Source organism: Manacus candei, unplaced genomic scaffold (genome assembly GCF_025592945.1).
Source record: "Manacus candei isolate 608988 ecotype Guabito, Panama unplaced genomic scaffold, ASM2559294v1 h1tg000013l, whole genome shotgun sequence".
Taxonomy (NCBI): domain Eukaryota; kingdom Metazoa; phylum Chordata; class Aves; order Passeriformes; family Pipridae; genus Manacus; species Manacus candei.
The window spans coordinates 3,484,350-3,511,378 of NW_026138061.1; the positions used below are offsets into that span (position 1 = coordinate 3,484,350).

The 27,029-nt window shown below is 40.1% G+C and overlaps 1 protein-coding gene across 5 annotated transcripts; it reads right to left on the reverse strand.

The window, feature by feature from the left end:
* Positions 1 to 1,634: 1,634 nt before the first annotated feature.
* On the reverse strand, positions 1,635 to 12,240 carry ZHX1 (zinc fingers and homeoboxes 1). 5 transcript variants are annotated; one of them, XM_051778472.1, is made up of 2 exons: positions 9,896 to 12,240; positions 1,635 to 1,998 (listed from the first exon to the last, which is right to left on the reverse strand). In XM_051778472.1, exons 1-2 carry the CDS (start codon positions 12,014 to 12,016, stop codon positions 1,906 to 1,908), a joined length of 2,214 nt encoding a protein of 737 aa, XP_051634432.1. In that variant the 5' UTR covers positions 12,017 to 12,240; the 3' UTR covers positions 1,635 to 1,905. The 5 variants fall into 5 exon arrangements, with proteins under 5 accessions (XP_051634432.1, XP_051634433.1, XP_051634431.1 ...); XM_051778473.1 differs by having other exon boundaries at positions 1,635 to 2,497; XM_051778471.1 differs by having other exon boundaries at positions 1,635 to 2,497; positions 8,855 to 12,240.
* Positions 12,241 to 27,029: the final 14,789 nt, after the last annotated feature.

Consider the following 27,029-nt stretch of genomic DNA (forward strand, 5'->3'; position numbering starts at 1 on the left):
TGAGAGCAGTTACAATTGCAATACTATTTGTACCATCTCCTTCGGTTCAAAACACATCACTATTAGAGGCTATTTGTGGGCCCTCTTCCATGTTAGCCCCTTAAGACAGGCTTCACTGAAATTATGTTTTTTCCACTCTTTGGCTTTCATTTAGGAAAACTGAAAATCACTAAGAGCAGAATTACTGCCAGCACTGACCCTTATTTTCACCCAAAGGCACAAATCAACTAGGTGTGACATACACTTTCATTCCCTTGTTCCGTCTTTTCTTTCTTCTACCAAATATTTTAAGATAATGAAGATCAGCTCAGCACTGAGCCTGTGAAGAAACGCACATGGGAGAGGAATTAGTCATAATGATTATAGTTCAGCATTATAGCAGTAGAAACATATACTGAAATGTTTCATTTTACAGTATTTTAAGTGCGACAAGTCATTTAACCACCAAAATGTTAGAAACCACCATGTGAGACTGAAGACCACCACCAGCAATATTTCAAAGCAATGCCAAGCCCACAGGGAACAATTTATAGAGGGGACTTTTTGGCATTCAAAGGAAAACAAAGCAGTGAACAAAGCAGCTGGGTATTTTAAATTCGTAAAAATAGTAGTTGACAGTATTGTTATGAAAACAAATGCAAGATGAAAGAGGCTGGGAAGAGGAGGCTGAGAGAGGGGAAACAACCCACAGGGCCAGCTGGTCTCTTGTGAAAGTATCTACTGAACTGCAATATTCTGGAATGGCTGGTAACACTATAAATGAAAAGGTAACTTTTACAAAACGGTGACTGCATACATAACCTGGAGCTTCTCATAACTCCCTCATTAGCTGATGGATTCTTGAATAAGCTTTCTTTTGTTTTTACCAAACTGAGTAAAACTATGTGGCCAAGCACAAAGCTGTACTGACTACTTGTGCTCAAAGCAGTGTGTGTAGGTCACTGTTTCAGCTCGGGATGTAATGTTTCACACTAACATGAGCTACAGCACAGGAACCACTCTATGGTTTTAAACATCTTTGGGGGGGATAGGTCTGTAGGCACAATGCCAGGTCCTGCTGGAAAAACTAGGTCTTGAGCCCCTCCAGCTGCAGCACAGCACTTGAAGGAGATGGGTGTGATGAGTCACCCAGTGCAGAACACACAGCACTGCCTCTGGCAGGGAGCTGTGAGCGATGGCAATGGCAGAAATGCAGAGCTCAACAGCAGCTCTTACCTCAGACCCTCCTTCTCTGAGGACAAGGTACATGTCAGAGTAGCCACAAAGCATCATGTCCAACCGACAGGGACTTCAGTGAGGAGGGGGTTCCTACTTACCCCAACTCTTCCCTCCCCAAATATTTAAAATGCATTAATAAAGACAATCTGCCTTAATGAGAAAAATCCCATGAACGTCCCTGGGCTGCTGACATGGCAGAACACTTCAGCAATGAGCAGCTGTACTGACTCATACATGAAGCTGACCTCATGTTGGCTGTTCAGCCAAGCCAGTTCTCTAAATTCAATGCATCTGAGGAATTGGTGAAATCCAGTTTTTGTATAACAAGAAAAAAGATATTCGAGAAGATTTGGTCTGTAACATGTTCATACAATCATGATTCCTGGTTTTCACACCACCTCTTAAAACCACACACACTCAGTAAGGAGATATTTATTCCATTATTTCTGTTTTCAAATTTTTGGTACAAAGTTTATTTTCAGGAGTTCTCACATGATCCTTTCTTCTACTAGTGTCTTTTAGGATTTTTCTATCTCTGATTTATTTTCTTTATCTGTTGAAGCAAAAGCAATAATTGCTACAGAAAGCAATAATGGCAATATTACAAATATTTTACAGCAGCATCCATTCGTTTCTTTGCCTCAAAAAAATAACAAAAATAAATCCAAAGACAAGATCCATTCGGCCTCAAAGGCTTAGGTTTTTGATATCCAGAAGTATGCTGCTTTCCCATATATGAGTTGTACAAGTCCAGCACAACCTTCCAAGTTTGTGCAGAGCCTGATAAATAAGACACAGAAATATCAGTTACATTATACTGTTTCTAAGAACTTTTACTCTGTAAAATGTTTGGTCACTCAAAGCTATAAGCTTAATCACATATCAAAGAACACAGGCAATAAAGCCCATCTTACTAGAACATATAATATTAGGCCAAACAAAATATAAGAGGACAAAATCTAGTGGTCACTGAAGCCTCTTCAAAAAAGGTCTAAAACAGAATGTTTCCATCATGTATCAGAATAAAAACGTACTGTATTAAAATTTGAATTATTTTTTTTTACAAGCTGTCTTTTAATCAGTCTTCTATTTACAGTGCAGAACTGCCAATTGCAGTAGTTTAACTTTGGCACAACACTAAGTTCCAATCCTTTTGAGTATTCAAGTCCTGTGTGTGTCCAAAAATTTTCTTGGTTTCACGAAAGATTAGGCCCATTCACAGTTAACCAGTTATCTTGAAATTTTTCAAGAATTGCTTCCCCTTCACCACATTGGGCAGCTACAAAGGAAAGACATTGTAAGCTATTGCATCACTCAAAAGAAACTCTTCATTCTAAACAGTGACAGTATTGTTGCTTCCTTTAACATCACATACACCAGACAGATCACACAGACAGCTACATACTGGACACCTTTCTAAAAACCTTGCTGGTCGTTAGTGAATCATCTTCCTCATACTTCAAATACATAACAATGCATTAACTTAATTTCATTTCACATGTCAAACAGGACATTTAAATATATTGCAATATATTATAGAAAATTGCAAAGCGCCATCATTTCTGTAAACGAGACTGACACCTGTTAACTCTCCTGTGCACATGAAGAGCAGTACCTAGTGCCACATTTTCTATACAATATAAAGCCTTCCCAGGTAGGGCAACTCATTTTAGTGCATTTCTGTACAGACTGTAAGCACACATGCAGATAGCCAACTATGCAGGGTTGGAAATACTTTTGTAAGCTGAAACTTGGAGGGTGGGGGCACCATTCCAAAATCATAGCAGAGCTGTTGTGGTTCATTGTTTTGTAGCATAGATGAAGACTTGAATCTTCTGTTGTTCTAGCAGACTCTTTAGGGAGAGTTTCCTGATAGGTATCTAGTATTGAATAAGCATAAGGAAATACTTTCATCAACTGGGACACAAATATTGTGTGTCCTAACACATTCTACGTTATGCACAGTCCAATGTTCACATGGTAACCTCATCTCTAAAATACTTGAGAAAACCCAAAGCATTTTTATGCCACAGTATTATAACCAAGGATCAGTTATATTACCCATCACTGTAGTGCCTACCTGCTCTAGAATAAAAAGAAAAAAAGAAAAAGGAAAAAAAAAAAGGCCTCACTTCCCAACAGGCATCAGGTTGGAAGCAGAGGTAAGTACCATTGCTAACCACAACACAAAGCTCAGTGCTGCAATCCAGAAAGAAGATCCATCTCGCCTCATGACAGGTGTCTGTAGTGTCAGTGGCTGCCTGCAAGCCACGTGTAAGTCAGGGGAGCCAGGGAGCAGGCTTGGCATTGACCGATGCCAGGCACCAGGATGAGCAGGTTTGCATTCCTTGGCTGTACTTGCCCCAATGCAAACATCAACATGCACTCAGAATCCCACCTTAATTCAAGAAAAGTGCTATGGGATCCTCAGTTATCACTCTGTGTTTTACAATGTTGTATGAGTCAGTTTTGCAATGACTGTCCACTGAAAAAGTGCAGATGTTCTTCATCACAGAAAGAGAAAACTCCCCCAAGAGCTCCAACCATTAAACTTACAAATACTGGCTATAACCCACCTGTGCTTCAAAATCTCCCTTTTTAGAAGTGGCTAAACAATGCAGAAATTTGATCCATTGTGTGTAAGTAGCTATTGAGGGGATTTTTCACTTTCTGTGGCAAGTTCCATTTCAAAATATTTTCCTATGGAATACATCACCAAACCTCAAGTAACTTCACCTGTAAGTTTGTGTCATGCTGCTGGGTAAATCTACTTATCCTAGGATATCACAAGCTTAATGGAGAATACAGGTGTAACCCAGCACTGTTCAGTGTAGGGAACTGAGCCCTCTACTAGCTCTTTCCATCTCAAACTTACACATTAATTCCAGGCATTATAAACAACTCCCAACAGTTTCACTGCTCTCTGGTCATTGATACTATCTTTCCATTACTACTGAATGCAAGCAAAAATATTTTCAAAGAAAAAAATAAATTAAATCAAAGAAAGTAGCTGTAGTTCATTGCACTCTATTTTTGTGCCTTCAGGTTAGGGTAGGGATATTTAACACTACAGAAGCTTAAAGATTATCTTCTCTCCTTGGGAGATATGAATATAGACCGATATGGGACTCAGGTGGAGGACGCAAATTGGTACTATCATATTTACAGAAGCAAATACTGATATCCAGCCTGAATACACAGTACTCCATTAAGTGCAAAAGGGAAAATGCTCCCCACCTTAAACTACAGCCTCGTTACTCAGCAGCCAGAGACTGACTAGTTGTCAGAGTTACTGCTGTGCTCTCATTTCAGAGGAAAACGGAGGAGGAGAGTGTCTGCATCTTTGGGCTTTCTGGCCTGCAGGGACTGCGTAAGGCCATGAATCACTTTGTATGGGATCCAGAAATGCTTTCTCGGCTCTGTGGAGGAGAAGGGAGTGCATTTTCCTGCCTCCAGACTTCGTTGGTGAACAAATAAAAATCAGCTTTTGTCCAAAGTCAGCATCAGGAAATCATTTCAAATCATGCATCAGGAAATTATTTCACATAATGTGTGGACATTGCATGAGTTTTCTTCCCAATAATCAAAGTTATACTCAGACACCATACTACATATAATGTAACGAAAAAACCACTTTCAAAATCATACTGGAAAAGGTTAAAAAAGGGAATGGCCTCATTTACTATAGTGTATTAGAGATAATACACTACATTCTAATCATTGGGTACTAGATACCTTTTCCTCTCCTTTACTTTCAAGCAAAGCAGATAATTCTGTGTGCTAAAATTTAGTGATTGAAATAATTTACTCTTTCTGTCAGAACACTTCTTACAAGCGAGAACTGTTAAATCATTCAAACCTTCAGGGAGGAATAGGTCTGACTTTAATTTTACAACACTAATTCTGGGGTCATTGAGAGGCTGACACTGGGAAGACAGCACTGTTTACGATGGAACCGTGCTCTTTCACTGCACTCAGAAGCAAGCACGAAACATGCCAGGAAGGAGGACAATACTGGGATGTCTCACCCAGTTGTGACACTGCTTTCTTTCTTTTAGCTCTTTTCCCTCTCCATTCTGGCTCAGGATTATCTGTATTCTCTCTTTAGCTGAATTCCAGAGACAGCACAAGTAGCATCATCAGAGCAGGTACTCCTGGCAGAAACAGCACATGAAGAGGAAAGCACTAGCTTAGCTCTACAGGAACTGATGCTCACAACTGAATTCTGAAAGAGTGGTCCCAACAAATACTGAGAAACCAGCCACCCAGAGGTAAGATCTAAGCAAGACAGAGTTTCTTCATCTCATTGTCAATGACAATCACTGAAACCTGGCTCATAATAAGCTCAAACCTAAGAGGTGAAGCTCCACAGAAATACAGAAAACATATCACAGTTCATCTAGACACAGTCCTTTACCAGCCAAGGAAATCAACAAAAAGCCACATGGGCAGTCGTCCCTGGACAGATGTATTTTCTTGCCCCCTCCCTTCCCACTGTCAATATATAGTTCAGTCCAAGTGGCTTCCAAAACACCTTATAGGTGTGCATAAGCTACAAGAGGAAGCTGGGCTTGCAGGGGTGCACTGCTTATGAGCACAGCAGTGCTCAGATTCATAATAAATTAAGTCACTTGCTGATGTGCTAAGTTCAGGAAGTTTCCTGCATGTAACTAACAGAATGAGAAGGTGCCATATCCTTTCCACCCACCAGGCAATTTCTGTTTATCTCAGGTGACTGTATAGTGTGCCCTGGGCCCCCAGGTAAGGAGCACAGCAGCCTGAGGTTGGCTGAGATGAATCTCGGCTAAACCACTGCTACCAGTAGCCTTGAGTTCCTACCACAAATCAAGATACAACTGACCAGCATGCTGACAGCTCTTTCCAATGCTTCTCCTGTCAGGCCTGATCTGGGAGGCCTCCAGAAGGATTTTCCCTCTCTCCCAGCACGCAGTGCAAATACACACATGCTGTAAACACGAAATAAACTGGTAATTAATGGACTCTGCTTGTTCAAAGAAATAACAGTCAGACTGTCAGCAGTAATAAATGCATACGACTTCTGTCTTCAGGCTGAACCCACCCAGATTCTCCTCATCCTTAGCACAACTAAAAGGCTTAAAAATGTGCAGGCAGTACAAAGGAAACATGGGGACTCTGCATCTCTCATTAGCTGATCCACAGCACATGGTTTAATTTAAATTTTATATTCTGCAAAGAGACAGTTTTGTCACCGGGCTGTAAATACTACTATAACCAGTGGAATACATGGAACTCTAATATTTACAACAACTGAAAATTTGGCCCAGTGTACATCAGCCACCGCCTCTGACCACTTTACTGAAAGAAGACCTCCAATCCAACTATATTTAGTCCGATAAACAATGTATTTCCTCTTCCTGTGTTTTTGAGACCAGATGTGCTAAGGCCTACCATTGTAGCTGACAATTATTTCACAGAACAGTGCCAAAATAGAAAATATCCCAGTTTAATAATGTAATTACTTGGATCTCTATTTTGTCCCATTTTTAAAGAAGGTAAGATTCCCAGCTAACCTAAATGCAGTCCCTGCTAACAAAAATGGAGATATTTATTTGGACGCATTGCTTGGTTGTTGTTTGGGGGTTTGGTGGAGTTTTTTTGAAAGAAAATTAATTCTGGGTCAACCTTAAGGATTAAGGCAACTGCAGATTTTGTTTGCTAGAGGCATATTCCCAAGGATTTGTTTTAATGTTTTTGGAAACTTAAAAATAGCATCTATTTTAATTCCAGCTTTTTCCTTTCCTACTCAGCAAGCACAGATTCCTGACCCTGTATTCCCAGCAGAACTTGAAGCCAGTGTGAGTCTTATATCTGCTGGCATTTACAACAGCCTCATCCATACCATTACCCCCCAAACAAGAATCCCTCCCAACCACATGCAGCAGTCAATGCTGAAAAGGCCAGAACCTGATCTCTCTTGCGCCACCTCCCATCCAGAGTCATAAACACTCCACGAAATATGATGACAACATGGGTTTGCTCCTCCCCCACCCCAATGGAGGGGATTCTTGGCTAGTCCTCTTTAGCACCACTGACTGCTTTGTACCTCACCAACTTGAGTCTTGGAAGCCAGGGAATAGTTTTCATCATCACACTCATGACACACACCATAAACTATTGCCTTTTTCTCTCCAGTAATCTGAAGCAGTCAGAAGAGCTCACCCCAGCAAATGACCTTCATACTGAACATCCTCCTGCAGCTCAGAGAGCTTGTTCAATCTGTAAGAAGGGCAGCTACAAGTGTTCAGAGAGGAAGGTGAGCCTGGGAGGTTAACAATATTTTTTGTCAGACATCATTCCCTTTCTTGCTTTGACTTGGGCTTCACTCACAATCAAGTATGAAAACCAGATGTAACACGGACTCCTCTGCTTCAGAAAATCATGACTAAAAGGGCTTTCTTGGTCTTTTCACAGTATGGGAGAAAGAATAATTCTAGAATAGGTTCTTGGAGATGGGGAAACATTAGGACACATTTTCTCTACACTAATCTGTTCTCAGTCACCAGATGCAGAAACCTACAGAGAAGATGCTGACAGATGTGCAAAAGGAGACTGCTAGTATCCTTTCCATTAGTGCCAATGTAAAAAGCAGACAATGCCGGTGGCAGCAGCACCAATTCATCATCATCTTTTGACATCTAAATATAAAGTAACTTATCCCTAAAACTGCAGGCTCGCAGTAGCAAGAACACAAACTACTCTTCCTCAGAGTACCCGTTCTCTAGGATGCCAAACATCTGCCTAAACTAACTTGTGTGAATTTGGCCCACTGCTTTTAAGTTGATAATTCAAACATACTATGATGCAACTGTCTTGAGACCAAATGGTTTTTTTTTCTATTTTAAATACACTTATTCAAGATGTAGATTTTTTTGTATCAGATTAAACTACTACTAGTAGTTAAACTAGTTCAGGTAGCTCAAACCACCTCTAAAAATAAGTGCGTTCACCCGGCAGTGCTAAGAGCAATGAGCACAGTGGAGAGTTCAACAATCAGGATAAAGTACAGTTAAACCCGCACACAAATCACTCAACTCGGCTATCGCTGAAGAACAATTCAACACTAGTGTGTTTATAATTCCTAAGCATCTAATAGCCATATAACTTCATTTTGTTTGAGAATTAAACACCATGTCATTGCCACAACTTACTTGAAAACCTTTCTTACTAACACCAAAAGATGCCTTTCATCTCTGTATCTGTGTACTCTTACAAACCCCTAAGCAACTGTGAATGACTTCTAGGCAGTTTCCAGCTCATGTTTACCTTAAAACTCAGTGTAAGATTTCAAGAAATTATTCTTTTTAGCTAGAAATATACATACTTCTCTTACCATTTCCAATGAAGGAAAGAATGCACAAGCTAAGAGTGTTACTATCAACTGCATCAAGTCTGTCAGGCATTTAAATTAAAATGATGTAGGATACACTGATTAACTGTAACAAAAAGCATCTTCTAGCATCAATCAGACTCATTCAGTTAGCTCATAATTATGAATAAGGAACATTTCAGTCCAAGTTCTGTAAACCCCAAACACTCTGAAGATAAGCAAAAGGTGCTGATGTCACCTTATTTTCTTAAAGCAATCAATCCTCACCCCTAGGTTCATTGATTCCTTTTGTCACACTTTTCCCCTTCTCTTTTTGTTTCGAACTCTTTCCTTAAGAAATAAACCCAGGCCTTGAAACCTTTAAGATGAAGTGATGTTTCCAAAAAGACATCTAAGGTTTTTGTGTTTTCCTCCTTCATGAGCAGGCAAAATGTTCTCCTACATCAACAAAAAAAGGTGTCTGTGTTTTTTTGGAATCAAACAACATAAGGCAATTAAATACTGAGAAGCAGTCACATGTATGATGAACATGAACCTTCCCATCAGTGATGTGGAAAAGGAGCTGAACTTGATCTGATTTATAACCCCCTGTCCTAGGCTGGGCCTGAGGATGTTCATCTCTTGTAGCAACGAAGCAAGCAGTTGTTGCCTCCACAGGTAGCATCTTGCCCATGTTCTTGTAGGTGGAAGAAAGATGCTAAGCAGCTGCTTGCTAAACTGAAGGCCATGAAAAATCATTTGGCTCTTCACTGTAACATCAAACCTAATTCATAGGTTTTTGGCCCCCAAATCCCAAATTGTACATCAGTCTGTTTTTGAAAGTTTACGTTTAACATGTCTGGGGGGTTCCCAAGTATCACTATCGTCCGTTTCTTCCTCGTCTTCCTGATCGTCCAGCATTTCATCTTCCTCCTCGTTCTCATCAAACAGCTCTATTCCAAGATCTAATCTTCTTTGCCTCTCTGCAAACCACTCTCTGACCTGCTCATATCCCATGTGAGATTTGGCTACCAGTTCATCGAGGTCTTGCTCATTAAGGAATTTGTGCTTCATATAGTAGTCCTTCAGGATTGCTGTTCCAGTTTTAAATTTTATGACAGACACACCTCTGTCCCAGCAATTTAACCTCTTACTTCCCCGAGGCCTCCCCCGAGGCCTCCCTCTCCCCCTCCCTTTTGGTCTTCCTCTCCCTCTCCTCCTGGAAAAACCTTGGCCGTTCAGACTGTTTGCACTGGCGCTCTGGTAATAGTAATACCATTTCAATCCACCATTTTTCCAGGCATAGCGAGTATCTCCAAACCAACTCACAATTTCCGATCTTGGAAGCCCAGTTTCTTCTGCCAGCTTGTTGTATTCTTGTGGAGATGGCCACTGAGTACGGACAAAGGAACTTTTGAGCATGTGCAACTGCTCTGGTGATTTTTTGCCTACTTTGCTCGAAGTGGAACACCCTGATTTTGTTCCTGCTGCTCCATCTCCCACAGATGTTTCTCCAGCCTCTTCTTTTGAGCTGCCAGCATTGCTTTCATTCAAGTCAGCTCCCTCTTCCTTCAAGACATTTGATTTCCTCTTTTCTGTAAACCAGGCATCAATCTCTCTCCTAGTCAGTTTGGTTTGGGCTCTTAATCTATTCATCTCTTCATCAGTGAGGACAGGGTTATTCAGAAAACTTGCCTGGAGGACTTGCAGTTGTTCAGCAGTCTTCTCTTTGAATTTCTGTGGGGTGAAATCAGGAAAAGCACCCCACGATGACTTGCTCTGTGGAGTGACTCCTGTTGGGGACTCATTCATTTCATCGCTTGAATCAATAACAATGGTGGCACATGAATCACTGTTGAGGTGAATCCCATGATTATTCTTTGAGTTTCTCTGATTGTAGCGTGTATCACTGAACCACTTTTTGATCTCTCCTTTAGTCAAGCCTGTTATTTTCATAAGTCTAACAATCTCTGAGTCTTGAGGAAACTGATTTTTAAGGTAGCTGACTTTCAATTCTGCCAGTTGCTCCTTAGTTTTTTTTGCTCGGATGCCAAAGGAGTCAGGATTCATCACTGTGGATTCATTTTTGATGGGCTGAGGGGCTGGAACAGCAGCTACTTGTTTGGTTTCTGCAATAGGCTGAGCACTGTGAATCTGACTCTTCTGTAGCTGTGTTTGGTTTGGGACTCCCGCTACAGTCAAAGCTATTGGGGCTGTTACTGGTAACGTATTTGCACCTGCAACTTGAGTGAGAACAAGTCCTGGCTGACCAACTATTTGGCATGTCTGTAAAATGGAAGGTAAACCATTACTAGCGGCAGAAATGTGTGCTGGAATAACGGTAATTGTCTGTGGCACAGTATGTACTGTGCCATTAAATTGTTTCCTCCTTGCTTCCTCCACTTCCTCTGGCGTCCAGCTCACACCGTGCTTCAGACGCTGGGCAGAAAACCATATTTTAATCTGTTCCTCTGTGTACTTGGCTTGAGTGGAAAGAACAGTGATTTCCGACATGGTTGGATATGGGAATTTGTTGTAGGTGTTAAGCAAAAGAGGATTGTTATCCAAAGCAGTATTATAGGCTGGAATGCTATTTACAGGTATTAGGACTTTTGGAATCAGGTTTGAGTTCTGTGGAGCTGTAACAGCTGTGATAACCTGTGCCACCCCAGGCTGAAGCACTGGTGCCGGGGTCACCACTGCACCGGCCACATCTGCTGCACTGCAAACAACTGGATGGCTTGTTTTTGACTCAGAAACTGCCGGTGGGGGGTTTTCTACTACTTCTTCAGAGTTTGGCTCATTTTCAGTTCCCTTTTCTTCACCAGGAATGTCATCAACTACATTGTGGAAAACAGCGATACGTTTAGTCTCGGTTTTGTTTTTCATCATTTTCATGATAGGAGTTTTGCTAATTGAGATCCCTGATGACGGGACCTCAGAAGAGTCGGCCTGTCCAGCATTTTCTTCTCTAACAAAACTTCCATCAAAAGTGAGATCATTTACTGTTTGTTCAAAGATTGTCTGATTATTACGTTTTACCATGGTCAATTTAAAATTCTCCTCTCCAGGGTGGTGCTTCACATTATGTTCTGAGAGGGCATCATATCTTTTGGTAAGGAAATTACATTCTAAACAAACATAGGATGAATTTAACACTACGTTGGGATGTTCTGAATCCACATGAAAAGTAAACATATTGAGATCTGGAGTCTGAAAAGTACAGTATTTACACTCATAACCACCTTCTACTTTATTTGTATTTTTCTGATTGTCTGAATCCACATACTCATGAACATCCTCATCACTTGTTACACTCTCTGCTGTAGGGTTTTCTGCTGGCGTGAGCACAGGTTGTCCTTCCTCCAGGTCCGATACCATTTCCAGATCCGGGTCCTGCTCATTGGCTAAGACCATGCACGGTGTTGTTGATTTTCGTTTACTTGCCATGACTGTTACTGTGAAAATGATACCAACTGGTCAGATACAGACTCAGCTTCAAGCTCTTCTTGATTGATAATAATAGTAATAATGGCTTTCGGTACTTTAAGTCAGTTCTTGTAAAGTCTCAACATTTATCCCGTTAGCAGCTTTTCCTTTGTAGTGCAATCAGATTTAAAATAGATAGTTGAGGATGAGATGTTGAGACACGCTGTTTTAAAGTCCACATCCACCACCTGTAGCAAAGAAGAGACAGTGAAATTAGTTCAATTTAAAGAGTAACTTCTATTCTGCTACATATTATGGCTTAACGTTATTCAGTCCTTTGAGGTTCCATTGTTATCCCCTGAAACCAGCAGACCCATTCCAAGAAGAGATAATCGAAGCTAAGAAAGGCAAAATCCAATCAGCTTATTACAGGCTGAAATTTGTTTCAGTTCATGTAAACACAGTGAAAGAACATAAACAACACAATGGTATAAAACAGGTAACTTCCTGACTGTTTCCCTTTCTTCAGAAGCCTTTTTCTTGGCACAATGCTGGGGTCACTCTTGCCTTTGGATGCTTTGCCTAACCTATTACAACCTCTCTCCACAGCTCTGTGAGCTGAAGTTCTTCCTATCATTAAACTTGAGCCCACTATGACATCTCCACTACCAACTCTGTCATATTCTTCATGTCAGAGGCTCTGAGGGGTCCCAGAAAAGGCAGGTTTAGAGTGTTTTATTACTGCGTTATACGTGCAAGCATGACCATGTGCAGGGCCTTTCTCCCACATCTGAAAACAGGCAAAACTATCTTTTTAAGGCACTCTGACAGACAACTATCCTTTCTTCCTAGCCTCACAAATATCATTCTCCAACTGAAGACCAATCCCGATCCAATAAAAGTTGATTGCTAGCACATGGCAATTAGCTAAAATCTGTTTCCATGCCTCTATGCATTAACGGAGAGATGACTGATTGTGTGAACATAGCAGAGAGAAAGAGCATTAAAGACTGATATACCAAGCAGAAGCCAAACAAAATTATGTATTCTCTGCTTGGAATTCTTTGTGCATTTCTAAGAAAAACTGAAATACCACCAAATAAAGCTGAGGTTTACAGAAATTCAAAGAATATATTCTTAAATTAGCATAGACTGGAGTGAATTTTATCCCACAGAGACCACAACTAGTCTGCTGGAAATTATGCACAAACTTCTGCAGAGGGTTATAAACTCTGTAATAGTTTTCTTCTTGAATTAAAATCTGATACTGATTTCTCATACCAAAAATCCCATAGGCACAAGAACTTTGAGACAGTGGAACATCTTCTACTTCCATAAGTGGGGGTATCCTCAAGTCCAAGAGGAATGCATCCCCAAGTAGCTGTTTCAGAAAGTTTAGAAAGGGAACAGCATGTAACAGATTAAAAAATGAGGGCCATCTTTGCAAGACAAAGTCTTAAAGGAAAAAGAACAGTGTAAAAGGAAGAAAGGCAGTTACAAGAAATGGGAAGGGGAAAAGAAATATTATTTTTCACTGTATGATGATTCTTTTTTGATTATGGGAGGGAAGGAAGATCAATAATTCTTAGCTTCACATTTTTTCTTCAGGCAAAAGACAAAAGTTTTCATCTATACACGCCACCAGAGCTGCTCATAAGCTCTGTTTTTGAAACTGGATGTCTCACCTCACTTCTTCAGAAATATCTTCCCCAAATGTTTCTGTCACCCTCTGCACTACTTCTGTGACTACATCCAAAGTGCACAGCCTCACGATACACTTTTTTATGCCAAAGATATGGTTAAACGGCATTAAGGACACTGACAACGCTCAATAAATCTTGGGTAATCATCATTCCAGTAGAAAGATACCCTTCTTCCACAAGTTAATAGTGGCAGACTGTAAAACTGAGCACAGAAGTGCAAAAGCTATTTAATATATATACAAAATACATATTGCAGCCGATCTCATTTCTCTCAGCAGTGAGAGAACCATGAAGCAAAGCTAAATGGATCCATCTGTCTCAGTGTCTTGAGGGATGAGAGGTAGAGCATTATTAACCCCCCGTGCTGCTTCTCTGTGGGGCTGGAGGGCTCTTGACAAAAGAAAGACAACTGCCAAGACCATGTTGAGCAATGCTCTGGGGGAAAAGCTGGGTGGTATTACCTAATCGTTCTGTGATCTTGAGTAAAATTTCAGAAATGCCAGAAATGCCCATTTTCAAAAGTGACTGCACAGCTAGTTTTGCTGACTGAAGTTGCATTTTAAGAGGGGACTGTGGTACTCTGCAGTGCCTCCTCCCAGGACAGCATGTAGGATCTACACACAGGACAGCCTGAGTGAGCTCAGGGGCTTGCCAAGGGCCCTGCTCTGGGATGGCCCAGACTGCAAGTGAAAGCAACATTTGACCTGATGTGTAGCGTTGAGCCATGCTCAAGATAAGGCTGGAGATAAAGAATAAAATGGGAAACCTGTCCAAAAAAATCAATAAATGTTTTTCTCCAGTCCCCTCCTGTACCCAATGGCATTCACAGTGTCTGTAAGCGTACAGGTCCACGTGCAATTACATCACCTGCAGCCTTTCAGCTAAATCTCTGTATCACATTTCTGTTGTGGCTCAGTTTTGCTCACAGTTCATAGGCAAATTATCCTATCCCTCTACTGTTTACCAACAGAGCAACACGTTTCTTTGATGCAAGCAGGTCTCAGAAAAAGAAAGTTGCATCTGTGCTCTTCTGATTACGCTATGTAAGATGAGGGTTTTTTTTAAAAGGATGTTGTGATGTCAAAACTCTGTTTAATTCATGGCTATGAAGTGGTACAACAGCATTCACAAAAATCTCAACAAAGTAAGATGCTTGCAACCCTTCCCAGCCTTCCTTCCTCTACAGACTTTACAGAAACCTCTATTCCCTTCTCCCTGGTGCTTATGTGATTATTCCACCTGTAGCACCTTGCCTGACGTTCTCTCAGTTAAGCAGGGGATTATGAAAACTCACACTTGAGTAGTTTATCAAACCAATTATGCATCACCCTTGGAACCTGTAGTTCCTCTAAAACACTCCTCCTGTACTGCTTACAGGAATGTCACTTGGGACCTTGCCATGTATCTTGATTTCAGTAAGGTTTGCAACATTCCATTCCAGTAGGCCAATGACTCCAAAAAAAAAAATTAAATCAGATTGGCTTGACATAATGGGGTTTTGACAAATCCACCTTTGTAAGAACCTTGTTACAATTCTTTAGGTTCTTACAGACTGTTTTTTAATAAATTCTTCCTGTGTTGGCCTGGGAATGAAGACCCCGTTAACCAATCGGTGATGCACTATGTGCTCTCCTCCTCTACTCAAGTGTCTCCCTTGTTTAAGAGTAGGTACTATGATACTATGCTTGCCTGTCTTGAGTCTGTTAAGACCTCCTCCTCTTTTCCGTGAATTCCTGAAGATCATCACTAATAGTTCAGAGATTGTGTTCTCTTGTCCCTTACATATATTAGGGTCCAAGATGTGATTTAATATTGTTAAAGATTTTCTATTTTGATCTGGACTGTATTTTTATCCCTCGTTGTTAATATTGACATTATATTGTGCAATTTAGTTTGTAATGAAATATTAAGCAAGGTGTTTGCTTTATGTCAAAAGCAGAATTTTTTTAATAAAAGAATGTGAAGAAAAACTTAAATTATTTACACTCTTAATTTCTCAAGATGCTTGTCACTGCAATCTCCTTCTCTAATTTCACCTCAGATTTTCACAGAGTTGATATTCCTAGCAAATCGGCCCACAAAACAGACATTTTTCTAGGGATATAAAAACAGTAAGTGCAGGTATAGTTTTCTGAAGGTCCAGGATGTGATATTTTATCTTTCAGCAGGAAATTGGTCAGGACACGGTTCTTCAGAAACAGTTAGCAATCCCGATTAATAAATAATTATATGAAGACAGATTAATTCCAGAGTGGAATTCAGCATTTAAAGTTGTCTCTATAGCAGTTTTAGATGGAGACTTACATAAATATTTTCTAAATGGGGGCAGAAACCTTCTACCCATCTGATTATAGTTTGAGAACAAAAAGACTGAGTTAACAGTGGAAGACATACGTAAGGCACCTGTTTCCAGCACAATTTTTTTTACTCACTTCTTCCTTCCTTCCCCCAAACAGCAGTAGCTGATGCAGCAAGAAAATAAATGAGTTTACAGAAAACGCTGCGTGTTCAGGGTGTATGGTTTACGAAAAGGCATTGCTTCCTGCCTGTTGTACAACACTTCCATCCAGCATGCAGGAAGAGCATGCCAACAAAAAATCCAAGCCCATGTAACGTGATTTTAAGAACATACACAGAGTGGCTCAGGAGAAGATGAAGCAATAGAAACTGCTTCTAACTTTTAAATCCAACTAGATTACAAATTACCTATGACCTCTCTCAACACAGAAAATGTTGCCTTCTCCTTATAATCCACGACAATGTGCAGTTGTTGATCCTTTGTTTAGCCTCCTTCTACTACCATTTATTCAGAGTACATGTTTTTATGTCAGAAACTATTCTGCAAAGAGCTCAAATAGGCTAATATGCTCTGATTTGTACTGCCTCTCAGCGAGAAGGGTGAAGAACTTTGTTATACAGTGCCATTTTCTTCAGTTGTTCATTATCTGCCAAGTTCAGAGGGTTACTGCTCATGACTACAAAACAAAGACACATCTCTATATAAATCCTGCAATATTCACATTTGATTCCCATTTTAAAATAAGGTCTGGTACTAATTCAACACCGGAGCAAAACTTGTCACACTGATTTCAGCAGGACTTCACATGTGCTACAAAGATAAGGGCATACTTGGGCGCCTTGCCCCAATACAATTGGTAATGAGGGAGGTGAGTACCAAAAGCAACTGTGCTGCCCAAGCAGAGCTTCAGGGTGTGCCAAAGCCAGCCCCGTGATGGACACAGAGCTCAGCAGAGGCTGAAGGGAGCCTGCCACAGGACACGTGACTAGGCTTTCTCAGCTACTTCCTCTCAACACTGGTTTAATGGGTAACAAGCAGGTTCCATCAAAGTAAATTTCAGAATTTCATGCCAGAAGTGACCACTAAATGACCTAGATTATCTTTCTCTTCCAAAATACATTCAGCTACCTCTACAGTGAGCACAGTAACTTCTGCCACTGCTTTTGATACAGAAAGCCATTACCAGATTTTATATATCTCATCATGTATATCATGATCAAATGTCCCACTTAACAGTCATGGGTGCACTGATGAAGACTTTAACATATATGGTGCATGTCTCTGCTCCTCAGTCTTGTAAGCATGTATCTTCTGTGAGATACAGTCACCTTAGCAGCTAAACCTCATATAGGCAGATTTTTTATTTTCTTGGCTCTACAGTGCCCAATTCAAATTGTGAGCACTCGGTACTTTTAACATCAGACACCTCTACATGATTACTCTTGAAAGTGAGTATCAGACTTGTGTAAATACTTATCATACCCAATAAAATGGCAGCAGAGTCAGGGATATTTTTTTACGTATTTACAGCTCTGTTTTGATTGCTTTTACATAGCAAAAAGAAAGGACAAAGAAATAAATTACTGACATGAAGAGAAGTTTTAATTTTAAACATTTAATTCAAGCCCCCAAAATGTTTCATACTGGCTTTAAAAAAACCAGACCGGTAAGAAATTATTCATTTTAAAAATTGTTTATTAAAAAAAGTTTCTCCTTAAAACATCAAAACAAAAGATTTTATTCTCATGGGATTTCCTTCTTTAAAACAAAACAATCTGGCACACATATGATTTCACAAAATGTTCTTTCGACATGATTCTGCCTTTTTTTTTTTTCCCAGAAGAAAAATTTCTAGAGGCATTCATTTTCCCAGGCCCTTGTCTAGTACTGCAAGTACAAGACCTTCCTTTAACTTCCTGGAGTTCGTATCCCCAGACACCTTTCAGCTTCTTCAGAGCCTGAAGCTGCAGTCCCACAGATGGTGTCCTCGCTACCGAGCCCGACTCATTCCCTCATCATCCCTGGTGCTGCACAGGAACCCCCGCGCTTCTGAAGGTGACACAGCTCAGCACAGATTGTCTCGCTCTCCTCTCCCCCTCCTCCACTGATTCCCACTATCCGTACGCGCCCCTGTCACATTGGAAACCACACTTCACATCGGCTGCTCTCTGCTTTCATTAATATTTGGCTGTCACCATTCAAAATGTATTTCTCAACAGTAATTAAGAGTATTAGAAGCGCTCTACCCTTAAAAAGTAGGACTAGGTCTCAGGGCTGACCAGCTCCCAGCACCTTTATACCTTCTGCTCGGCCAGCAGCCTTTGCAGAAGCCCAAGGAGCAGCTGCAGGTTAAGGATTACACTGATGCATGGCAATACAAGAACCCAGACAGCCACGGAAGGAGAATCCATTTAACATAGGTGGTTTAAAGCAGTCTGCAGTTGTGCATGACAGGCATAAAAGCATGATCAAGAGCAGGTAATAAACCATCCTGCAAATTCTACCTTGGATACAAAAAGGTAGTGATATATTATGTCTCATAATTCTGCCTTTTTTTTTGTAAACAGTGGAATGCATTTCTCAGACCTCAAAGCTAGATCCTTGCCAAATTTCAAGTTCCTATGTCAAATCCCTGAGGCACAGAGCTGCTCAGAAAAAGAAAGATAATACGGCATTTACATGGAGATTGCTTCTCTTCCTCTCCTTGCTTCCCTCCTCTCTCTGTTAATTTTGCTCTTGAACCAGCTGAATGTTCCCCCGAAACTCAATGAACAGAAAACAAAAGCAGCCTCAAGACAGAAACAATGTGTGAGAAATTCCCATTTCAACCATCACAAGAAACTGAAAACAAGGACTTACAGTGGCCTCACCAGGTGACACTAATACACATTGGTGCTCCACATATACACACAGACTTGCATATATGAGGATACAGGCCCACAATTTAGGTAACTTCTAAAAGATCCCAAAATATTTGAAATAAATGTATAAACTCAGTCTTTGCATGAACCAGTGTTTTATGAATGAGGAAAAGCAAGGACTTAGGAATGTCACTTTAAAAGCAAAAAATATCACAGTTCTATTCACCCCATGTCAAGGTGAAGGCTATAAGGCATATTACCAAGGCTTCAACTGCTCTTTAGAGCCTCCTCTACTACTGGGTCCACTACGGGGTTTTGCTCACATGTGCAGAAGAACCTTCCCTGTGTGCCTTGGACTCACCTGCTTCCCACTCCATGCCCGTCTTAAAGCCTCTCCAGCCTCACAGGTCTGCTACCACTCTGTGAGAAGGTTGAGTGTAGACTGCGTAAAAAGTCCTTTATGTTCTTTGGCACATGATTTGCATCTCCACTCATGAAGCAAAAAATGTGATTTCGGAGCTGGTATTTTAGGAGGTTTTTTTAACGTGGTTCCAGAATATTTCCAGTACCATATAACAGCTTTAAAGCTGTAAGCTGAATCACACAAGTTAAGGACAGACAAAACAAAGAATTGATCTAGTCCCTACTGACAGACTCCTTTATACTGGAAAAATGCAGAAGAATTTCGTGTTCATGCTTGCAAGAAGAGATGATCTTACAGCATTTCTCCAGGATGTTATCCTCTGACCTTGAAACAACCAACGCTGGTCACAGAACAGCACATTCACAACTCAAATACAGCATATAAGTTCCCCTCCCTATTTAGGGTACTTGGTCACTGTCACTAAGTGCAAGTATTCCTAGTGCAGCACTAAATTGGGCTAGCACCAGGGTGACTGTCAAGCTAACTCAGGCTTGCCTCTCCCTGCAACACCAACATACTCTTGGTCAGCAGCAGACAACTTTAGGGGCATGGTGATGGTGGAGAAACAGCACCGGCAAGGAATTGTAACTAGTCTTCTAGAGAGGTTGTAAAGATCTGTTGGGAACTTTTAAGGAATTTCCATCCTTGAAAGTATTCAAAACTTGGTAAGACCCTGAACAACTCCATCTACCCTCACGGATAACTCTGCTTTGAGCAGGAGCTGAACTAGATGATCTTCAAAAGTCCCTTCTACTCTAATGTTTCTCTTCAGGGTTTTGAGATGTTTCAGCCTCTAACAAAGAGGAAGGAGGATAGGCCAAGCTGCCTGCATAAACACTCTCTGCAGTCTCAACTATCTAGTAAAATGCCATTGTGTACCAAGTTAACCTTTGTGAAAAGCAAAGCATTTTTATTTGCAACAGTGATCTGACTCCACTCCCCTGCTGAGTACTGTACTGTACTTCTTGGATGCTCCCGCTGATTTCTATGGGAGATAATGTCTTACTCCGTGTGTGACAAGACCTACTCCCTCACCCTCTACCCAACCCCTCCATCATGCATTCACAGAGGGGATAAACATTGTTTACTGCCCATCAGCCCAGTGACAAAAAAGGTAAAAGACAGGGGATTACAGAGCCTTTCAAACACACCCTGCTCACTGTGGAAGCCAGAGAGATGACCATGTACTCAAGTTACCATGAAGTAAGGAAGGGTCTTAAAGAGTCAGCAGAACAGAACAAGTATCTCAGCTCATGGCACAGGGAGCAGGAGTTTTGAAGTTACCGTGTTTCACATCTTCCACCTCACAGGCTCTCTTGGACCAGGAGCCCACAGTCCCACTTGCTCCTGGCTCACCTAAAGGAAGGCCTTCACTGCAGCAGCAGACTAACCCAGCGCAAATCAACAAGCCTTTCACCAGGCTGGTTCCCTGTTCCACTGTTTTCCAGGCTGACGCTCCAAACCTTGCTTGCAAACCTCACCTCTGTGACTTCCTCTGCACCAGACCCGTGACCCTTCTCGTCACTGCTCAGAGCCTGCTCGAGAGGACGATTCCCATTCTGGGAGCCACCGGATGAGGAAAGTCAGAGGCTGCACCTTTTGCCCTGTTCTGCTGGAGCTGCCTGTCATGTGAGTCTCTCTTGTAGGAGAAACACAAACCTCTGATGTTCAGTCCTGGCAGGGAAGTAACAGCGTGGATTTCCAAAAACAGACTACCCACTTTCACTTTTTGTCTCTCAAGTACAAAGTATAATGGTGGAAAATTAGCAGAACAGGATTCAAGTGGAATATACGGAGTTAACTAAAACACTGCACTTAAAATTAATAGCTGTGGAGCTGCTTTTTTCTTTTTTTGCATTAGATTTAAACACCATCAGAAAATGGATTAGTTCTGTTTTAAAAAATGTAGGTAGCTTAAAGGTGCATAAATATCTCACTGATTTAAGTGACAATGAGCAATAAAATTTTATTAAGAAATACTGTATGGGTTGATAAAAACACATTTAAGAGGCAATAGAAAAGCTTAAAAAACATTACACAGCACAAAAGAGCATCAGGGTTGGGGGAAGGAAGGAAAAGAATCAGTATGATGTTTAAGCCACAAAATTATTTCAAGTAGGAAAAATCAAAAGTTTTACTCAGAAACACTTTGTTCATTTATATTCATGTTGCAGGAACACATTCTCTCATATGAGAAACACCTATTTAATTTACCAACATTAAACCAGACATACTTATTAAGAGCACCAATGACTGCCTGAAGGTCTAACTGTAAACAGCTAAGTTTTTATTAAGAGAATAAAAGCACTTAAAAAAAAATCAGTATTACCACAGTTTTAGTTCATATCACCACTTTTAGTTAACTAAGTTGGAAATTCTTAGTGAAAACACTGAATTAATGACAGTTAATCACTAACTTTTATACAGACATTCACTTGGTAGACAGTGAAGGTAGAAATTACTTTCTGAATGACAGAAGTGTCCTCTCTCGAAGTTTAAAAAGCAGGACAGGTTTTTTTCTGGGTAAGACCTCCAATTCAAGCTTGTGGGCTAAAATCTTAACAGACATGGATACATCATACAAAAATAATAAATTTAATCTAGTAAGTATAAAAAAGTATCATATTTTGTTTCACAAAACAGTAGGTTTAGAAAAAAAAGTCACGTTTGAATAAATGTATCCTTAGATAGGCTATATTTACAATAGTTTAATAATACAGACATGTTATGCTGTTTGGGTGAATTTTAAATCAAATTTTAATTTCCAATCAAATGTAGTTTGACATAAATTGGGAATAACAGGAACTAATCACTAACTGAAAAACAGGATATGTATAAATCACTGTTTTCTAAGAAAATGACAAAAGCCAAAATGAATACTTCGAGTGTATGTTGAGATAAAGGACTGATCAGGTAAACACTCCCCGATATAATGTATCCCTTTACAAAACAAAACTCTGCACAAAACTACCACAATATCAGACAATGAGAATCCCTCACCATTTATTTAAGTTATCAAAAGCACAAATCCAAATCAAGGCAAGCAGAAATCATTTATATCGACGTTCTCTAGGTGCAGATTTGAGCTGTGATCAAATCACGTATTTTAATTATTCCATTTCCTATATACCAGGATTGTTTTTGAATAAATGCATTAGTTAAATGTTATCTGGGGGAGATAGGGGAATACAAATACTGGTAAGGAGAGGTAAGATGAACATGTTTAGTATGATTATTAAATCAAACAAATCAGAAGAGCCCAGGATACGACTGGGGCGTGGTACCCAAAGAGAATGTTTATAAGAGTGTCCAAGTTAAGCAGAGAGAATAGACAGGCCTGGAAACCCTATGGGAGTAAGATGCATCTGTTGTTGTAGGCAGCCCCAGCAAAATGTTACTGGTTCACTAGCCTGGGGCAAGCTTTTTCTTTTTTTCCTTCTTTTCCTTTTTTGACAGCCAAGTACAATATTAGCTTGCTTTTTTCTTTTTTTTTTTTTGTCATCGTCGAGCTGAGGCCGGGTGAGAATATTTAGTGTCTAGACTAATAAATGTTTGTAAGGATTTTGCAAGACTGGTTTATGGGAACAGAATCCACTTTTTGTTTTTCTGCTGGAAAAAGCAGCATTAAAAGCAAATGAGCACCATCATGCATTTGTTTTAAATTGCATATTAGAGCACTGCTATTTTGTGTGCAATCAATACATAATTTGGAAGAAAAATGCTTTTAAAATTCAAAGCTATCCCTGAGCAGCTAAGGTTCTCTTGGAAACTGAAGGAGGAGTCTGAAATTATTGTTCTTTTGTTTGCATCCCCCAGTGGGAAAGGCAGCACACAACTAGAAACCACTGTGCTTTGAGGCAGCACGAATCACTAAGAATAAAGATCAACCCCCCCTTCATTTAAACATTAGATATTAAAATTGAATCTAGGATGAAGGCAAACTAAACACTTCCCTTTTCAAGCAGTTTTTGGGTTAAATAAAATAGTAAAGGGACTACATAAATCTTGTAACTGTCTCTACAAAAATTAAAAAAAGGTATTTTGCATAACATGGCCTGCTAGACCCCAATTACAAACATCAACTTAATCACTGGAAATTACTAGGATATGCATGGGCCAAAACCTACATTTTCTTTTTAATATTTGTTTTGGAGGGCGGGGTATCTCAAGATGAAATGGCTGACTGAGCTTTTTATTTCACTGCTTTGGGTGGAAATGACTGAATCTTTCCACACAAAGTAGTGCTGAAGAAGCTGCTCTGGTGCAAAGCAATCTCCAGTCCCAACCCTCCAGCCAGCTCTCACCCTCAGCCTCTCTCTCTCTCATGTCAGCTCTCTGCAGCAACAGGGCTTAAACGCAGCCTGGTGAGGAAGAGGGCTCCTGCTCAGTAATTCACAGATACTAATTACTATCTGTAATTCAGCATTACATCTGGAAACAGGATATTCACTCATATAAAGGAGCATATAGCTGCAAATTCTGCCCTCAGAACTAGTTTGTGCCTACATGCATCTGACTTAAACTGCTGTAGAAGTATTTCCCACTCTGTCAGTAAGCGTGTGTGACATCAGAGTATGGTGCTCACACTGTCATCATCCATGAAAGTATTAATATACTAGAAAGCTTTCAAAGCAATGCATTCTGACCTAAAATTTCAGTGTACTCAGTAATGTAAAAATTCTCCCTCTCTGGACATTATACACAATGACTGATATACCTTGCTAAGGATGTGCTCATGTGATTATTTCTTTACTAAGTGTGGAAAGAGTAAACTTACTTTACTTCAATATTACTCTTTTCTCCCACCTCTTCCCTCCTTTCCCCAAAAGAAACAAATAGCTGATATTAACAAAGCCTTATACTTCCCCTAAAGGAACCCAAGAAGTAGAGAACTAAAAAAAAAAAAAAAAAAAAAAGCTACTTATCAAGAATCAGAGTTAAAATGAATGGTTTTGGATTGTAAGATAAAGCACCCAAAGTTGTAATTACCTCACCAAAAATACTCTTCTTCCATGCTAAATTATTTCTTTTAATTAGTTCTCTACTCACCAACAAACTCCAACAAATTTAAGTAAAATGCATTAAGAAGTCAAATTTGAAAAACACTCACAAGGTACAAGGAGTAAAGTTGTGTGTGTTTGCATCATATTTTAACAGATACCTACAATGCCAGCAGGGATCTTGTAAAGGCATCAATTCCTCACACTGATCCATGCACAAAAAAACATGAACTCGTGACACTCCAGGTATGGTAAACCTTTTGTCAGACAGATCCCCACCGAGAAGTTTGGAGAACAGAGAGCCATTAAGTATTCAACACTGCAAACAAGGCTGAACATTGTGCAGTGCTGAACGCTCCAAAAATTCCAATGAAGCTACAAATGTGTTTCACCTTGTGGAGAATCCTCCTGAGAAACGGGAACCCCTGAGCCTTCAGGCTTGCTCCATCTAACTCACTTGGCAACTGCTGCCAAGCGCCCAACTCCTCCTGATCCAGCTCGGATTTGCAGAGCCCTCAGCTCCCCTGATTTTGCTGAAGGCATCTGACCCATGTATAAGAAGTCAGAATTTTTCTACTTTGAAGGTATTCTAAATATTAACAAGAAATCTGGACTTTCTGAAGAAGCACACAGCTGAAAATAAGGTATTACGACCAGTCTTCTACAGCCCAAGTAGTAATAACTGTTCTTTCCTGACTCCTTCCCATTGTGTCCCTTTTACTCTTTTTCGGATACAGAACATTCCTAGATCTCAACTGACCTGATTAACAAGAACCTTTCACCCATGCACAGAGCCTGCAGGAGAGTTTTAAAATCAACAGCATTTTGGCATACAAAGCATGTCTTTCCATTATCATACAGGGAGGAAAGTAACCACATTAGTATCATGTTTTGTTTACATTAGTGTGTCTCATTTTTTAGGAAAGGCAAGCTTAGAAACCTCTACCAAGACTGCCCTGGACTATACAAACATGCATTTCCATCTACGAAGTTCTTAGCAACTTTCTAAGCTAAGACAATGTTAAGATAATCACATCCTAAGTTATAACCAGTGACTCAAGCCTTAAAATCTATATAAAATAATTACCCAATTCACAGAATTAATTCAGCTAACAGCTATTTTCCATCCAATACAGTTGGTTCAAAGATGCTTTGAAGATTCAGAGTGCTGAACACGTGGAACTTTCACCATTTCCATCAGAAAGTTCAAAAGCTCTTATCTGCCCTCCTGCCTGGTGGAGTGAGTTTGGCACTCACAGAACGACGCTGGCTTTGCCAAGCAGCGAGGGCTGGTGTTACACACGCCTCATTGCACAGCTCTGTCTGCCCACTCTACAAACAAAACTGCCAGCCTTTGGGTCTTGCTTGAGCAACAACTTCAAACTGTGGGTCCCTGGAAGCATATAAAATTCCTTCAGCTCCTAGTGAGACCAGTAAGCAAGGAAGGTGAGGACTGCATTGCAAAACACCACTGGGAGAAAGCCAAGCTGCACAGAATGAACCTAAAATACCAAAATCACTTTCTTAAATGGCTCCAAACATGATGTGAAACCTGTTCTTTCAAAGTAGAATATATTGAGCTCCTTTAGACTTGTCAGGCACAAGCAGAGGTCATGCTGCTAAAGGATGTTTGCAATATTAAGTTCTTGCTACTTCATCACTTAGGGAGTGCAAAAAGTAGCATATTCAAAGTTCCTTACAATTTTTCCCCAAGATTGTTTAACCACATAACATCTACTCTTCTTTTAGTTGTCAGTAATTTTCCTAGCTTCTGTGCTTTAGCATGATAATGTGTCTTTTTATAATTTTAATGGTTTAATAAACATACACTACATCCAAATTTTTGCCCCTTTTAGATCATACTCCTTTTCAGAGAATTCTACTGAACTGTAACATTTACTATGATCTCAAAGCACTTGAGGATAAAAGAGTGATACACATCTTCTAACAAGTGACAACAGCAGATTTTTGCTCAATTTGAGCAGATCCCTGAAGCTAGTTAGAAAGAATCCACTGGTAGTAGAGAAACTGTTCTAAGAAATATGTACCACTTCACTGAACTTTGAAGTATATGAAAAAGACTTGAGTGCACCTTCTGAACTTCATTCCAGTTCCTTGACAGAAAGACCACAGAACTGGAAATGCACCATCAGTTAAAGTGGTGCAAGGCATAGAACTATGAAATGCCACAGAACTATTTTATGCAGCAAAATGGTTTGACTACTTGGAAAGATCATGAACTAGCCATGAAAATTAAAAAAAAAAAAAAAAAAGAGAGAAAGAAGATGAATTGGAATAAGGACAATAAATTTGAACTAATAAGACTAATGATGTTGACAATATGAGAAACTTAATAACAACAAAATTGTATTCTTATAGCTATATATTCACCAAAGGTCATGCTACTGACAGGTAGTAGGGAGCTATACGAGTAGAACACTAAGATCAGTATTGCTGTCTATTTAGGAAATAGCAAGAAAACAAAAGGGAAAATGGTACTATACTGAAAATTGCATCACTTGTTTACAAGTCCCTGACAGCTCAGAGGCAAACCATCTTGGACATTTATGGATCAATGACCCCACATCTGAAGCACAAGGAGAGAGAATATTGACCATTAATACACAGAATAGAACAGCACGTCCATGCACTCAGCTAAAAATGGGTATAGCATTCCCTCACACCATGACCCCAAAACTGTTATCACACAGGACTTAATTTAACAGATACTGTTCTTTCTGTAAATG